This window comes from Colletotrichum paranaense (genome assembly GCF_030867605.1).
Source record: "Colletotrichum paranaense strain IMI 384185 chromosome Unknown Scaffold_5.1, whole genome shotgun sequence".
Taxonomy (NCBI): Eukaryota; Fungi; Ascomycota; class Sordariomycetes; order Glomerellales; family Glomerellaceae; genus Colletotrichum; species Colletotrichum paranaense.
The window spans coordinates 3215682-3232067 of record NW_026848963.1 but is presented as its reverse complement, the minus strand read 5'-3'; the positions used below and the strand labels follow the sequence as shown (position 1 = coordinate 3232067).

At 54.0% G+C, this 16386-nt stretch overlaps 4 protein-coding genes across 4 annotated transcripts; 2 read left to right on the top strand and 2 right to left on the bottom strand.

The window, feature by feature from the left end:
- Positions 1-828: 828 nt before the first annotated feature.
- CPAR01_07488 (surfeit locus protein 6) lies at positions 829-2894 on the bottom strand (the record flags this gene model as incomplete). Its single annotated transcript, XM_060491757.1, has 3 exons — positions 829-2484; positions 2663-2746; positions 2874-2894. The coding sequence occupies 3 exons, from the start codon at positions 2892-2894 to the stop codon at positions 829-831; spliced, it is 1761 nt and encodes a 586-aa protein (XP_060350631.1).
- Positions 2895-3936: 1042 nt separating this feature from the next.
- Positions 3937-5865, bottom strand: CPAR01_07487 (histone promoter control 2; the record flags this gene model as incomplete). The annotated part of the gene is made up of 2 exons (XM_060491756.1): positions 3937-4237; positions 4292-5865. The coding sequence occupies 2 exons, from the start codon at positions 5863-5865 to the stop codon at positions 3937-3939; spliced, it is 1875 nt and encodes a 624-aa protein (XP_060350630.1).
- Positions 5866-10067: 4202 nt separating this feature from the next.
- On the top strand, positions 10068-11348 carry CPAR01_07486 (uncharacterized protein; the record flags this gene model as incomplete). Its single annotated transcript, XM_060491755.1, has 1 exon — positions 10068-11348. The coding sequence occupies one exon, from the start codon at positions 10068-10070 to the stop codon at positions 11346-11348; it is 1281 nt and encodes a 426-aa protein (XP_060350629.1).
- Positions 11349-13793: 2445 nt separating this feature from the next.
- CPAR01_07485 (uncharacterized protein) lies at positions 13794-15333 on the top strand (the record flags this gene model as incomplete). The annotated part of the gene is made up of 6 exons (XM_060491754.1): positions 13794-13989; positions 14042-14061; positions 14113-14149; positions 14207-14274; positions 14334-14809; positions 14877-15333. The coding sequence occupies 6 exons, from the start codon at positions 13794-13796 to the stop codon at positions 15331-15333; spliced, it is 1254 nt and encodes a 417-aa protein (XP_060350628.1).
- Between the last annotated feature and the right edge of the window lie 1053 nt (positions 15334-16386).

The window sequence follows — 16386 nt, the reverse complement described above, 5'->3', positions numbered from 1 at the left end:
GCAGCATGTAAGGTGGCCGTGGGGGAGCAGGATATTGGGTTCGCAAACTTGGGGGCAAAATATCATGAAAGGGCGCTATACCCTTCTTTTTGCCTCATGGGAGAGAAAACGGTTTCCAGCAAGGGAAAAAAATGAAGGATGATGGGACGGCGAAAAATACACACGCGTGTAGTTGGTTGGGTTTCAACTACTTTTTTTTACCGTAAGCGATCGTTTTAATGCAGAACACACTCAGTCCACGTCCCGAGAAACGAGAGCGAAGAGGGAAAATGAGTATGAGATATCAGTTTGAAAGATCTGCGTGGGCTTGTTCTGCCGTCTCCTTGCCTTGCGTTATTGTCTTAGCTGAGATGTGCAAGATATGGCCATATATCATATATCCGGCCGGCGTTGATGAGAGCTTGAATCTGAAGTCTTCCTTCCCTACGAGTCATACCAACCTCGTAACGATAGCCTCGGAGACACTAACTATCCTCTGCACTGATATACAGCAGTGGAAGTTCACGAAGCGATGAAAACAACCGTGACATGGCTAGAACGATTGAAATATGTATTCATGGGTTCCCTCCTACGCCGCCGTCCCCCTTTTTTTGTGCAGAAGAAAAAAGACAAAACAATGTACAGTAGTTCTCTTTTTGTTCCCAAAAACGCCGTTTTCCATCCATAGTGATGATGCAAAAAACCGCTCGTCGGTTTTCCTCGGACACACACGACTTGTGTCCTGCCTCCACTGCTCCGGGGGGGATATCGATTAATCTCCTGTATCGCCAACCTCCTCACGGCCTCAAACCTCATTCCTCACGATAGCTCTCTGCTCAAGCCTCACGCTTATTTCTTCTTCTTACCGCCGCCAAAGCTCCCCTCAAACCCAGGACGCGCCTTGGTCTTCTTCGCCCCACCGCCGCCGACCTTCTTCCCGCTCTTGCGACCGAGCTTGTGCGCCAGCTTATCATCCTTGCGCTTCTTCAGGTTATCCTCGCGCTTCTTCTGCTTCTCGCGAATCGACTTGGCCACCCCGTCGCTGCGCTCCTTCCACGCCTTTTCGCTCTTCTTCTTGGTCTGCTCCTTGCGCTTGACCGCCCTCTTGAGAGCCTGCTCGTCGTCCCGCACGCGCTCGCCCTCGGCGCGTTTCCGGGCGATGAGCCACTGCTCCTTTTCGGCAATGTCGGCCTGCTTCTCCTTGTCGAGGGCCGCGAGGCGCTTCTTCTGGTTCTGGATCTTGATGAGCGCCGTCTTGGGGTCCGAGGGCCCGCGCTTCTTGTGCGTGTTGAGCGCGTGGGAGAGGTCGTGCGAGAGCTTCGTTCCGTCGTCGAAGGCGACGCGGCCGAAGGCGAAGTTGGCGGGCTCGTCGCCGTCGTCGCCGCCGAGGCCGACGCGAGGCGACATGACGCTGGGGGAGTTTGACGCGAGCGTCTCCTCGCGCCGGGCCTCCTCCTCGAGCTTGGCCTTTGTGCGGAGCTCCTTCTTGTGCTCCTTGCGCTGGGCCTGCTTGAAGCGGCGCGCCTCGATGAGCTCCTGGCGCGTGCGGATCGGTTTTCCGTCGGGGCCGTCGGCTTTGCGGGCGGCGCGGAGGGCTTCTATGCGCGCTGCGAGGCGGGCGCGGAGGGCGGAGGTGTCGGCGGGGAGTTTGATGTGCTTTGGCTTCTCGGAGGGCGGGACGGTGGAGCTCGTCGAGGTTGTCGTGCTCGCGGTGGCGGCGGCCGCGGTGTCAAAGGTTGGCGAGGCCGGTGTCGAGGCGCCGCTGGACTCTGTGGCCTTTTGTTGTTGGGTGAGGCCGGAGAGGTCGAGGGGGTTGAGGTCGGCGGATTTGGACTTGGACTTTGTCGCGGGTTCGGCCTCGTCGTCGGACTCGTCGACGGTCTCGTACTCCTCGTCCTCATCCTTATCCGCGTCCCTATCGTGGTCGTTGCTGACGGGCTTGGCATCCTTGGACTCGGCCTTCTTCTGTTGCTTCTTGTTGGATTCCTTCTTGGCAGCCGTTGGGGACTTTGCAGCCTTGGTGGCGGCGGGCTTGCTGGACTCCTTGACCTCGGGCACCTCAGCGTCAGCATCGGCAATGGCGGCGTCACCACCAGCAGCCTCCAGCTTAGCAGCCTTCTTCTCAGCCTTCTTCGCCTTCTTGGTCGCGCGCTTCTCCAGTTTGGCTTCCTTCTTCGCCATCCTCATGAGCTGGTTCTGCGACATCTCGGCAGGGTTGGCGTCATCAATCGTGTCGATCGGGAGGTCGGCCGTCTTCTGCTTCTTGTTATAGTCCTTGTTCATCCGCAGGCCCTGGCCGGGCAGCTCCCTCTGCACGCCCGGGATGGCCTCGTCGTCCTCCTTGTCCTCTTCCTCCTGCATCGCCTCCAGCTTGCGCTTGTTGCGCGCCGCCCGCTCGTCCATGACTTCCTTTGCGTTGCGGTTCAGCTCGCTGTCGGGGTCCAACTTGGCCGTCTTTGCGGCTTTGGCTTCGGCTTTCGTCTGCTTCGTCCGCTTCCATTGTTCCTGTTGCAAGAAAGAAGCGTAAGCAAAGTGCGCTCTTTAGTGAAAGATACTGTAGTGCTGTGTAGCCAAGGCACAAGCGACGGAGTAGGGGACGAGGCTAGCTTCCTTTCGGTCGCTTTGCGATTTTGCTTTGTAGGGCCATTGAAGGATGTAAGGTGCGGACTGGGGGCAAACATACAGAGTTGTCTTCTCCATAGTACATCTTTGCCGGAATGAGGGACAAGAGACCATCAAAGGCCTTTGAGTGCTCGCGCAGGCGATCCTACGAAGCATGTTAACATTGTGTCTTTTGTGGCGATCTCATAGGATCATCACCGCCGCCAGCAGCCTTTCTCTCTCTTCTTTTTTTTTTCTTCGGCCGGTGGCGGGGCACGGGCAACACAACGAACCTGCAAAGTAGATTCCGCCATATTCCCTTTGTTCTATTCCTTGGCCTGTAAGATTCTTATTGAAAGAAGCAAATGTTCTTCTATGTGTTGGCCGCAAAAGGGTGGGTTGGAGTGCTGCTGAGCCAAACGAAAATCAACGGCTAGGCGGGTGCAAGCAGACTCGGTGAACAGAGACAGAGCTTTGATACTGCGGCGGTTGCGGGCGGATTGGCTGCGAATTTTCGGGCAGTTCGAAATTTTTTGGGGTGTGGAGAAATCGCTTATGCGAAATCTTGGCGCTTTTCTGCCACCGAACTATCACCTGTTTTTGGGGGCGGTGAGCTCGATTTCCACCCCGCAATGACATAGCGCCCCGATATACGCATCTTAGCAAGTTGTCCGGCTTCAAACCTCAGGGTCCAAACTGCAGACCCCATCACCAAACTTCTGGCTGGGATTCGCTCATCTTGAAAAATATGCTTATCTGACCACCAATGTTGTACTGCCCTAGAGTGCTGCACTGAGATACCGAAGTCAAGTTGTAACCACCAATGGCATTAATCACTGCTTTGATTGGTAGTAAGTCTTTCTAAGCATACATCTCTACTCCGGAATACCATAACACAATTCGCAAATCTATCACACGGCTTGGAAACTCCACCGCCACGAGTGGATAAGTGGAACCGCCCAACTGTAGACCCATTCCGTCCAATAATCAGTCCTACAAGCCCGAACGCCGCAATCCTGGGATTCCCATGCCGTCCCATGCCGTCTGAGAAGCAGTGCCGCCCAGCCTAATAATCATGTCACCCTCAGCAAAGTCAATGGCCAAGGAAAAGGCATTGACATCACAACGCCTGTTCCGATTGTTTTTTTTTCTTCGGATAAGACAACCGCCTCTCGCTAGTCTTTCTCAAGTCGTAGCCGCAACAGTAGCCTACTTAAGGACTCTCTCATATCAATCCACTTTCGTATGTTCGTTTGTTGCGAGCCGTGTCTTCAAAGACACCATTCCTCTCGACGAGGATATATGCCGTGGTCATGTAGCATCCGTTGTGTCGTAGTAGAAGGGTTTCTAGGCGATTTATGCGCCTGCCATTCCAGCTGCAAAGGATGGCGTCTGCGGCTGAAGTGAGTAGCCGTTTGTAGACTTGGCGCTCAGCTCAGCCTGTCGCTGGCGATCCGCCTTTTCGCGCTCGAGCTGCTCCTTTTCAGACTTGGTGATACGCGGTTTGCGAGTAAGAGAGCCGCCTCGGGATCCGCGACCACCTCGGGAGCCTGGTCCGCCTCCACGACCAGTGCCGCCCTCACCTCGAGTCGTACCGCCACGACCGCCAATACGACCGCCTCGACTTCCACGGCCACGCTTGGGCAGTCCATCGGGTCTGAAATGTGTCAGTGAATTGTGCAATATAGGAATGATACTGGATGCAACATACCTTGTATCCGCAGGCTTCTCAACCTCTGGCACCAAAGGTCCAGAGTACACAAAGAAGCCATCCCGGCTAGCGGCCGCCTGCTGCTCCCACAGAAGCTCGGAATCGTCGACAAAGTCGTCATCCTTGTCGTACTCATCTTCTTTGAAGTTGCGCTTCTTCTTCTTCGGCTTCTCGGGAAGGTCGGCACCACTCGTCATACCGCCCATCTCCACGTTACTAGCTTCCTTGTCTGAATCCTCGGACATTTCGTCGCCAGATTCCTGGCCTGACGCCGTTTTCTCCAAGGCAGCTGAGGCAGCAGCAATGCGGGCCTTGCGATCTCGCTTCTCCGCCAGGCGAGGGTGCAGAGCATCCCAGCCATACTTCTCCTCAGCCATACGCATCACGTTGATGTAGATATTCGTGTCGCCGGGCTTGATAGGAATGTCCAGGACAATATCCGGGGCCTTGTACTCCTTGCCAGTCTCGGCTCTGCCGAAGTCTAGAATTGAACGATCTCCGACTAGATCCCGAGAGTCGTCCAAAGCATTCAGCTTCGGTGAAGAGACACCAGACTTTTGTGGCTTTTGCTTTGGTGAATGTTTCTTGCTGGCGACAGAACCAGCAGTCGAAGCGGCGTCCTTCAGCTTCGCATCTGCCTTGATAGCTGGAACTGGCGGGGGAGCGAGGGTCTTCTTCGGCTCGGGTGCAGGTGGCTTTGAGATCGTTTGAGGGATTGATCTGGCAGGGTATGACGGAGATGCTGGCAAAGATGCATTCTCGCTTCGTGGCTGAGCAGTCGAGGCAATGCGGAAGTTTTGTGCAGAAGGCGACGTGACACTCTGCGTGGGCGGATCTACCAAGCTCGCGATAGAGGGAGACGCGCTAGGTCGGTTGACAGTTTGTGTTGCGGGTCTTGGAGATGAGGCACTACCAAAGATGCCTCTGACCGGGTCGTAGCTTCCACGGATAGGATCGTAACCCTGACCGCTAGTACGCGTGGGGAGAACAGTATTTTGTGGTTTCGGCTCGGGCTCGGGGTCTGCGTTCAGAATGCTTTGCATTGAACGCGGCATCTCTTCTCGCTTGGGTGCCTTTTGCGCTGTGTGTTCGGGCTGAGCAGAACCAGGTCGGGAAGACGAGCTGATGCCGACGAGGTCTGTGATCTTGGTCTGTCGAGAGGGAGGAGGTGTGGAGGAAGATGCAGCTGCAGCGGCTAGGGACTTGGAATCTGAGCCTGCATCGGCATCCGCAGCTGGTGCCGACTTTCTCTTCCTTTGAATGGGCGGCGCATTGGGATCGCGAGGCTTTCGAGGTCGGCGCACCTTGGGCGGCTCGTCGGGATTCTTAGGCTTGACGGTAGAGCCAGGTTTGCGACCGGGCTTCTTTCGTGGCAAGCCAGCAGCGGTAAGGCGGACTTCCGGTTGAGGCGGCTGGTCTCCTGCGGCGACACCGAAGCGAGGTTGGGAGGGATCTACTATGATCTCGTCCATATCCATATCGTTGTTGTTTGGCCGACCGATTAGTGGCGAGCCTGGGTCTGAAATAGAGCCGGAAGGTGGTGATGAAAGTGCAGGTGAAGAGCTGTCGCGCATAGCTGGCTCTCCTCCACCACCAAAGTAACACCACACCGAAAAGAGGTCTTCGAAGGTTAATTCGACAGACACCTGCACCGGGAAAAAAGGTACTGAGGTTGAAAAATGATCAAGGCAGTGTTTGATACCGTGGGGCTACTGTGAAGAACAGCAGGTATAGTGCATTGAACTATTCTTCGATTGCAGTCGCGTGGTGAATTGCTTTGAGAGGTTCGCCCTGAATGACCTCACTTTTTCCCTTCTGACAGGGAGGTGGGTTCGCGTTTTGGTACGTTGAGGTTGCGTAGCTCCGGATTGGCTGAAAGTAGGTTGGGGCCAGACGCGGAATTATGTAAGGTAGACGGACTAGGTTGGCTAAGGCAGGAGACTGCTGCACTGATTGAGCAGTGGTCACCTGCGGTGTGGCCGTGCGGAGTTGGCAAAGGTGGGAACTCGTGAATAACCTCAATGATCGGTAGGCGTGTTTTTTGACGACAATTGGCACCTTTGATCGACTAAAAAGAGGTGTTGTGTAGAGAAAAGAGGAGTTTGGCGACCGTCAAAGAGTGCAGCTTGATGAGCCGAACAAAACGGTGTTATTTTGAGGATGTCGACGATGGTAATTGATGTCGAGATTGATGGATTTGACGATTCTGCAGTCGAATTTGCAGCGTCGTGGTAGTTGCGAAGAGGAAAAAGGAGGAGGGGAATGGGAGGTCGAAGGAGGAGATGGGGATGGCTACGTTTTTGGGGGGAACAACAATTATTTTTTGGGCCGACATTTGGCTGCTGCGCAAGACGAGAAAAACGGGGCACCGAGCAGACGTGGATGGCCTCAGCAGGAGTGAATGGGAGGGAAATTTTATTATTAAAGCCGAATTAGAGATTCGGACTAGGCTGGGGGGCACATCGACGGGATCAGATGGCCTCAGGACCACGAGGAACGTGGACGGGGTGGGCAAGCACGGCAACGAAAGAAGAACAGGACGCGGACGGGGCGGGTGAATGGATTATGGGGGGAATGGTAAAAGGATGGGAATGGACAGGATGGGATGGGGTGGGCGGTCAGTCACGGTCAAGCCAAGGTTAAAAGAGGGAAAAGGCATTAGGAAGAGAACAACTGGGAATGATGGGAATGGGAGCGGGAGAAGGGAAATGGGAATGGCAACAACATGGAAAGAGTGGACTACCGTCCTGAGCGAGAGCCAAAGGGGGGGCGTGAGCGATGGGATGCCTTCGGCTGCACCTCACCTCAGCAAGTAATGGGAGTGGGGAGGCAGGAAAGGGAAGGGAAGGGGGGGAAACACCAAGATGACAAGAAGCGATGGCGCTTCGAGAACGGGCCGCCTAGGGAGGAAAGTACGAAAGGTCGAGACAGCCGGACCAGAGATGCAGAGAGATGTGTAAACCTCCAACGTGGGCCAGGCGCAGAAAGAAAAGATGGACGAACGGGATGACGGGATGGTATGGCAAGGAACCTCAGGTAAGGTAATATGAGAGACAGGCTGACTGACAATGGACGGGACGGGGTGGATGGGAATGGGAGCACGCCCACCCCCATCATTTACCCATCACCAGACAGGCAAGCACCATGAGAGAGCGAGAGCAACAACACACGTCGGCGGCTTTTTGGGGCTTTCTCCGCTTAACGATGGTGTCTCCTCTTCCTCAGCCAAGGCCAAGGACGGGATGTTCGACCACGGGCATGTCTCGCCAACAGCCGACAAGGGAAAATAAACACCACTATGGCAGACCAGGGTACAAGAGGAAGGTACGCCGCCCGGAACCAGATCACGCAGGGCAAAAAGCAGGGCGAGCGGCCAACCCGATGCGAGGAAGTCGGAGCCTTCAGCTCAGGTAACTTTGGGGAAAGGGCGAACCTGGAAGTCAACCCGCTATCAACAGCCAGCGAGAACCGTCACGGCCGATGAGACGGGATGGGGGATGGGAAGGGAAGTCTTGCCGCGGCAGGCACAATTTACCTAGTGTTGTAGGTTGTCTCCAGCAATAAGGTACTACAATTGTGTAGTGCGGCACCTCATGCGGCGTGTGTGTTTGTATCCGTACGGTACACCTTTTGGATGCAGTAACATGAATTGGGAAGACATGGAGGCAGCGCGGCGCTACGGGGATGCGAGGGGGTGCAGGTGGTCGATGGTACCTCATCCAGTCCAGTGCGTGCAGCCGCGCGAGGAGGGGAGCAGGAGCCGAGCCGTGGGGAAAGGAAGGAAAGAAGGGGTCGTGGAATTTCTCCCATGGGCGGCCATCGGCAAGCGAACAGGAAAGGGGGGGACCGCGTTGTGTGGTGCAGGTGCAAGGTGTAGGTGGTTGCAGCTTTTTTTCGGAGCTAAGAGATGTCGCCAAAAAAGAGAAACACGGGTCCGGGCGCAGGTACCGAGTACAAAGATGTGCCACCTCTTGTTGTCTTAACAGCCTTTTTTCCTTTTGTTCCCGCCAATCTGAGGAGCGGTGCAACGTTCAAATGTGGGTAAAGGTGGATCCTGCGCGTCTGACGTTGAACCACGTCCGGCTTCCATTTCCGCCCTAGCGTCCCAGATAACCGCGGCCGGCGCAAGGATCTTTGTGCAAACCACCCAGCACACCCACCTTGCTGAGCCCGACGCAGAGGTATCCGTACGCAGAACATAATATTTGGAGTAATGAAGGTACCTTGCCATGCTTACCTAATGAGCTTGGAGGGCAGGAGCCAAGAGGGAACTTGGAAAGTAGCCAGGGGGTGGGGCTGCGAAACGGAGAGATGATGGCCGGGGCACACCTCACTCATGGTCCAGCCAGATCTCCTCCAGGCTTTCCCCCCACTGTTCAGGGGAGCGAACAACGGCGCAGGGCATCCTCTGTAGTCTGTACTATTTCGATCCCCCCTTCTGCATGTCTCGCTGATCATGGAGGAGGGACTGACTACAGGCCCATGAGCCTCATTGACTATTTCCAGGTATGGGTGCAACAAGACATATTAATAGCTGATTTCATAGCCTTTCTATTTCCTCTTCATTGTCGACGTGCATTTCGTAGAACAAGCCTTTCATTGCAGCCAAAACCCTTTTTTCGGGGCAACACACAGATGCTGCTGGGTGGTGCGCTACGGACATGAAAGACATGTTGCAGATTCTGCAACACGCCACAAGCTCGAAAGAACGTGCATAATCCTTCCTTTTGTCACCCGAACATTCCTTCCCATCAGCGAGACATAAACGACAATTGTTTGTATTCTAAGCGGCATGGTTGGCGGAGAAAAGGAAGAAAACAGGGGGTTAAAGAAGTGTAGTACGCGAATTTTCCAGCCGAAATTCCTCTCGGAGGCTCTAACCTAATTGCATGCAACAATCTCTCGTCAAGAGAGACATGGCAACACCGACAAGGAAATAAATGTACGCATTTATCGCTGTGCACAATTGACCATGCATCTTCCAAATGAACTCTCAAACAAATCCAACGAGTTTCATCTATCCCACCAAGAAGCGGCACTGTGCCAATCAAACGGAAACAGAATGCTGAGGTATACAGCGTATCCGTACATACTGCACTGCACCCCCCGGCATGGTCGCCCGCCAGTCCGCCTCTCCGCCCATCCAAAGTTTTCTGGAATTTTGCGGACGATCGACGCTAATGCAAAACTTGATGTGGCTCAGTCCCGCTTGTCAGCCACAACTCTAAAACGGCGCATTCTCGGGATTTAGGACGAGTCGTCTCCCCCCCTCCCATGAGCCTCCATCTCTGGTAGCGTGGCCTGCAGCCAGCCGCCATCACCGTTGCACTTCCTCCCTTAGTCGGGACAGCTGGAGTGATTATTGATTCCGTATTGAACCTATGCCATTCGCGACCGGAGTTGCACGCGCTCACAGAGAGCCCGAAATATCGATATGCGGCAATTTTCGACCCCCAAACGCATCTGACCCCTTGGCGCGGTGACCCTGGTTCCCCGTCGTACTCCCATCTGAAAATGAGCTTGTGTTCGGGGTGCCGCACGGGCAGTTCCGAAAAAGGCATGGAGCCTCTGACCAGGGGGCACTGGCCTGGGGGGCGTGCAATCTGATAAGGCAGAGCTACAGTCCGATAAGAAGAAAAGGTACGTCACTCTGGACTGCAACCAAAGCGGAAAAAATAATTGGTAAACCCACCCACCACTGCTCCCGCCGAACCGCCAACATTCTCACGATCCTGCTCTCTTCCAAGTCCTTCTTTCCAACCCCCACAACGCAATGATGGAGCCGATGATGCTAGTCGGAGATATTGTCGAAAAGGAGACGGCACCTGCGAAACCCGTTGTCTTTGACGACATCGACGCCGCCCCGACAGGCTTCCCCGCACACAAGAAGCGCGCAGCCCGCGTCTCGGCTTTCAAGCAGCAACGGCAAGGCAAGCCCACGACAGGTGCCCAAGCCGCGGCCGCGACCTCCTCGATCCAGCCAAAGTCCAGCGAAGATGTCGCCGTAGACTCACAAAAGTCTTTCGAGGCCGCCGAGCGACGGAGAATCGACCGCGAAAATAGGCAGAAGCTGGAGGATATGAGCCCAGAGGACATTGCACAGGAGAGGCAGGAACTGCTTAACTCTCTCGACCCGTCCCTTATCCAGCGCCTCCTCGGTAGGGCCAATATAGACGAGCAGCATGGCCCGAATCCCTTCGATCCGCCCGCGGACGAAACCAAGAGGGAGCCGCCGGCCCCGACACCAGAGATCAAGATCGAGGACACCTCTGCGCCGCCGAAACCCAAGCCAGCACCAAAGCCCGCTACGGCTCCAAAATCCGTCTCATTCGCAGACGAAGAAGACGAACCAACATCAAAGGCACCGCCAAAGCCCCCGCACACACACGAAGACAAGGCCCCCGCCGCCCCTCCAGCAGACCTCTTCCCCCTCAACGACCAGCCCGACAAGACTCACTTTCCCCAGGCGCCCGCCCTCCCCGACCTCGACCCCTCGCATCCCGACTTCCTCCAGACCCTCCACGAGAAATTCTTCCCCAACCTCCCCGCCGACCCGAGCAAGCTCGCCTGGATGGCGCCCATCCCGACGGCAGATTCCCCCGCCGACCGCGAATCCCCCTACTACCCGGGCCAGTCCTCCCTCCCCATCGCCGCCCTCCGCTTCGACTTCAAGGGCGGGCTGATCCCCCCTCGCCTGAGCAGGTCGATACCCACGTCAAAGGGGCTGCACCACCACGGCCAGGCGCCCGAGGCGGCGGGGTACACGATCGAAGAGTTGGCTATTTATGCGCGTAGCGCCGTGCCCGCGCAGAGGTGCGTCGCGTTCCAGACGCTGGGGCGGATTCTGTATAGGCTGGGTAAAGGCGAGTGGGGAAACGGCGAGGAGCATAGCTTGGGACGCGGCATCTGGAGCAGTGTGCAGGAGGGACGCGTGCTGGAGAGCTTGTCCGAGGCGGCGATTGTGGATGGTGGTCATAGGGGGAGTCGGGCGTATGCGACGGAGGCGCTGTGGTTGTTTGAGAAGGGCGGGTGGAGGGAGCAGTGGTCTGGCAGATAGGGGCTGTCCTTAACGATTCTTGAGAATGTTCTCCGTGACTAGGCACTCGCTCCGAAATGATACCAATTTTAAGCAAGATCTCGAGAGCTTACATGCTGTATCGAATCGAATCTGATGTTCGTCATGTAGCTCTTCCACCAACCAAGACTGCGAGGAAGTAGGTTTTGAATATCTGAGTAATGTCCCTTGGAAGGTCAATGGAAAGCTGCTGCCAGAGATCCCTCAACTCCCACAAGAAAATCATCATCAAAATCCACTCAGCAAGTTGGCAATGAGTCAAGTCCTATCCTCGTCACATTCTCGACGTCACAGAACCCCTACAAGAAGAGACGAAAAGTAAATCAAGCTTCTAGCGAGTCAAGTCCCACACCTCAATAACCCCCTCGTTGACAGACTTTCTTATCGTGAAATACGGTAGAGGAGACTCCGCTCCAAGCGGAGCCGGCTCCGGCAAACCTTCACGATGCGTGTTCATAGCTAGCTACCATATGCGCAGAAGCTAGGCCACGCTTTGACCTATTCGCGGGGCACGTGTATGGTGCGATCACTTAATGAGGTGAAGGGAGAGGAAGTCAAATTCCTCTATCGCATTACCTTAGCCTAGAGCCGTTTAAGGCTCCTGACTCATAGAGACACCTCGTTGTAAAGGATTCATGACATAAGGTACGGAGCCGCGGGCGTACAGACGGCGGCGACGGGCACTTTCTCCAAAGTCCTCTTCGCAGCTGCTGCCCAATGTCTGTTGTCCCAGTAGGAAGTTGGGCTAGCATCATACTAGCAACTTGAAAAGCCCAACGAGAAAGGACAGAGGACATGACTCTCAACCCTTCATACCTCTGTCAGCCCATGTATGTCATCTTAACATGAATGTTCCTAGCTCTATCCAGAGAGCTCCTGGTCTTTAAGACATCATGGCCGAAAAGCTTTCGACCTACAAGACCCCTTCCTCCGCACCCTACCTCCCCGCTACTCGACACGTGCTACGCCCATCCCCACGAGCTTATTTGCCCAAACTCCGCGCCTTCCACGGATTGGTGTGATGGACTCTCACACCGGAAAGCAGTCAAGAGTGGGCCGGCGTGAAGCTGTCGGCCGGATGCTTAGGTGATGCCACGCAGCCACAATGTGCTGATTCGAAGTTCGACGGCTGCCCTAGAAGCCAATTCTTGGGGAGCGATTCCGGCCTCGTCGTCTATAGTTCCAGATCGGACGTATATAGCGGAAAGCTTCTGCCACCCCACGCAGAGGAAACCTACCAGGCACCCTCTGCTGTTACGCCAACCTTTCGAGTACCTAGTGACGACTGACACACTGAAGTCTGGCCGGAAGAGGTATAAGAAAAGCTTCATTTTCATCATTTGCTCCTAGTGGAGAGAGTTTGTGGCTGGCGGTACCAGAGTATGGCGAGAGTTACCCGATCTCACAACTTGAAGGTGGCTGGCTTCATGATGACGAACGCTTCGTAGCTTCTTCGACGAATTCTTAGCATGGCTCCCGATTATCTGATCAGAGTCCTCGCTAGCTTGTCCCAAAACATGTAGATGCCATGCAGCTGCTCAACGGCAGCTGTCGCTGTAAATCTCGGGCGGTTTGTCTTGGCACGGTTTCGACCCAGACTGCCGGGCTCTATCTACGATGCATCGCGCCCTGAGACGTCGTCCGGTCGAAAGATATCCCAACTCGAAAAAACGCGCAAGATGCCAGATCAAAGCGGGCGAGTCCATCTCACTGTGCATGGCTCAACCTAGGTTCACCTGTCAGCCAGCATGATATGTTGCCTGTCCACGCAGCTAAATGGTCCAACATTGCGAAAAAGACGTTTGACGACGGTGTTCCCGACCGAGAGAGGGTCCGTCCGTAGATAAAGTTTACCTCTGTTCCAGAACCTCTAAAGGTTGGGGTCGACGGGCCATTCATGGGTCTCAAGCATGAGACGAGACCTCTCCGCAGAGGATAAGGATTGGTCAATCCACTCGGTATTGAAAGAGAGTTCTCTACCTCCCCTCCCTCTGGGAGTCGTTTCCAAACTGCGTCTAGAACTTCTGGCCGGAGAGTCCCTCCGACCGAGCCGAACGAGTTCTGGGCCGCGTTGGCTTACTCGCGTTCATCGCGGAGATGGTACCCCGTCCCTTTCCTGTGCTATCGTCAGTATTTCGAAACTCAATGCTGAGATGTCATGTCAAAGAGCACATACCCCCCTCTCCGAGCCTCCCTCCCCTGCGGCACGTGTTTACCAGGGGAAGGCGACCTCCTCTGATCTCTCTATATACACAGAGGGGTCCGCGGTCTTGTTTGCGTGGGATGCCACTGTCTTTCGTTCTCGTCTTGGAAAAATCTGCTCCCGTGGTGAAGAATTCTGCTGCTTGAGCTTCCTGGACCCGTCACCGCCAATTGACGCATCGATATGCACACAAAACGTTCCGTCATGGGCCGGAGCGAGCAGTGATGAGCACCAACACAGGCTCGATCGGAGCGGCGCCACCACCGCCCGGGGAAACGCCCAATTTTGACAATCCGCGTGACGCTGGACATATGCTCCACATGGTGTACATGGTTCTCATTCAGATTGTGGTAGTGGTTTTCTTCGCGTTGAGGGTCTACGTCAAGCTGTCAGTGAATGGAAAGTTTCGACTGGAAGATTGTAGGTGTTGACCTGAAGTACCTAGTTTGACTTAGGCTGATATGTGAGACAGGGAGTTGCCTAGTTGGATGGGTGAGCTCACGATGTCTGAGGCAAATGCCTTGCGGATGTTGACTGGTTTAGATCTTCACCGTGCTCTTGAACTCGACCGTCTTAATCAGTAAGAACAGCGCGCGTGTTCTGGAGCACGACGAGCATTCGCTGACGAGATGAACAGAGCTCCATTTCGGCGAAGGATTCCACATTTGGGAAATCACCGCTGGCAACTTCATCGAGCTCCAGAAGGTAGAGTAATTCATGGAATACGACGGCGACGATTCCTGTACTAAGAGCAGAATCTCCAGTGGCTGTACATCAGCTCCCTCCTGTATTCGCCGGCAGCCTTTTTCACCAAAACGGCTCTTCTTCTTCTCACCGTTCGCGTTTTCTCCGTCGACAGGAAGGTAGCTCGGACGCTTCACGCTCTTTTGGCATTCTTTCTTCTGTGCTATATACCGGCACAAGTCGCAAAGACTCTCGTTTGCATCCCAGTCCAGGCATTTTGGGACACGAATGTTGTCAACTTCAAGTGCATCGACCAGACCAAGCTTTTCTTGTACGACGGCTCCATCTCGATCGTGTCAGATCTGGTGATTCTCGTTGTTCCCATACCTTTGACCTGGGCTCTGCGGGTGTCGCTTGCCAGAAAGGTGAAGGTGGTGGCACTTCTAGGCGCGGGTGGTGTAGCATTTGCGGTGACGGTGTATCGGGTATACCTCACCATCAAGTTTGCGGACACCAAAGACCCAACTGTGGATTTCATCCCTCTTGACTGGACTGTGTGAGTCTTTGCCTTTTGAAGGAGTTGTGTCCAAGGTAACACTCCTAGCTGACAGGGATTCTGCCAGGACTGGAGAGCTCGCCATTGGCATAGTTTGCGCTTGCTTTCCCTCAATCAACCACCTGCTCGAGCGGCGCAGCGCGACAAGAGTATCGTCTAATTCTTCCACGGCAGGACTCTCTTGGTGGAGGAAGGCATCGAAAGATTGTCTAGACTCCTTGTCATCTTGGGGCATGAATCGCCGATCCAGGCTAGCGGCTGGGAACAGGATCGGGCTGCAAAACACCACAGCAGATTCGAATGCGAGGCTTGCGTCGACCCCTGGAAGTACTCCCGGCACAGAAAGAGATGAGCCGCAGCAGTCAGACTATGATATTGAACTGGCCGTGATTTCGATGCCGCAAAGCGAGCCTCATCCGGGAGAGTTGGTAACGACGAGGGTGAGCAACCGCAACGACGGCCTGCTGAACCCTCTACCTGTCATTCGACGCAGCAGTCCTTTCAAAATCGAAGGCCCGTCTTGACGAAAACCTCCCATCCGCGCCGATGCGGTGACAAAGAAGTTAGACTTAAAAGTAGCTTGCTGCCTGACCGACTTCTCAAGTCCTACGATTCTCTTGGAGATCTGAGCAATGTGATACTCTAAATCTTTAGTTCTCTTGCGTTGGTGCGGCTCGCCCGGTTGCACAACGAGTCGTTTGGTCGTCTGTTGCCATTCGTTCTCGGGGAGCCAGCAGTTCCACCACTATTATTATTAAGATCAATATCTATCAATATCTATCAATATCTATCAATATCTATCAATATCTATCAATATCTATCAATATCTATTAATATCTATCAATATCTATCAATATCTATTAATATCTATCAATATCTATTAATATCTATCAATATCTATCAATATCTATCAATATCTATCAATATCTATCAATATCTATCAATATCTATTAATATCTATTAATATCTATCAATATTTATTAATATCTATTAATATCTATTAATATTTATTAATATCTATCAAATAGAGTATATTTCTCTACGTATATACATAAGAAGGACTTTGATACAGAAAAGTAATAATTATGATATGAGTAGTGAAAGGGGTACACAGAAAGATGAATAGCAGGATATCGATTTTGTCACCCACTTGCCTGGCTCGAGCACGGAACCCTGTGATTAGAGATGTTCTATTGAGACAGAACCCGAGGCCCGCAAGTCGAAGAGACGGTAGATGGGAGACTGGTCAGACGAAGGTTTGTTGTTCAGGTCATTGGACACTGGAGGGGAATTATTGTTTGCTGGAATTGGAAATGGTCAGATGTGGGACAAGAAAACACACAGCCAGCCAATAGACAAAGTCACGGAGCGATGAGTAAGACACGCCTTCCTGGAGATGCAGAATTGATACGGCAACGGCGCAGCATTTGGAGGTCTCAGTCTCACCTGCAAGTCTACTGGACCATTCCTGCCAGTGCCAATCAAACCATTGTCTGGGGAGCAGTGGAAGGAACGCCCGTCTCTGCTGTGCCGGCGCCGTAAGCGGATGGAAAACATGTGATTGGCCACATGTCCTC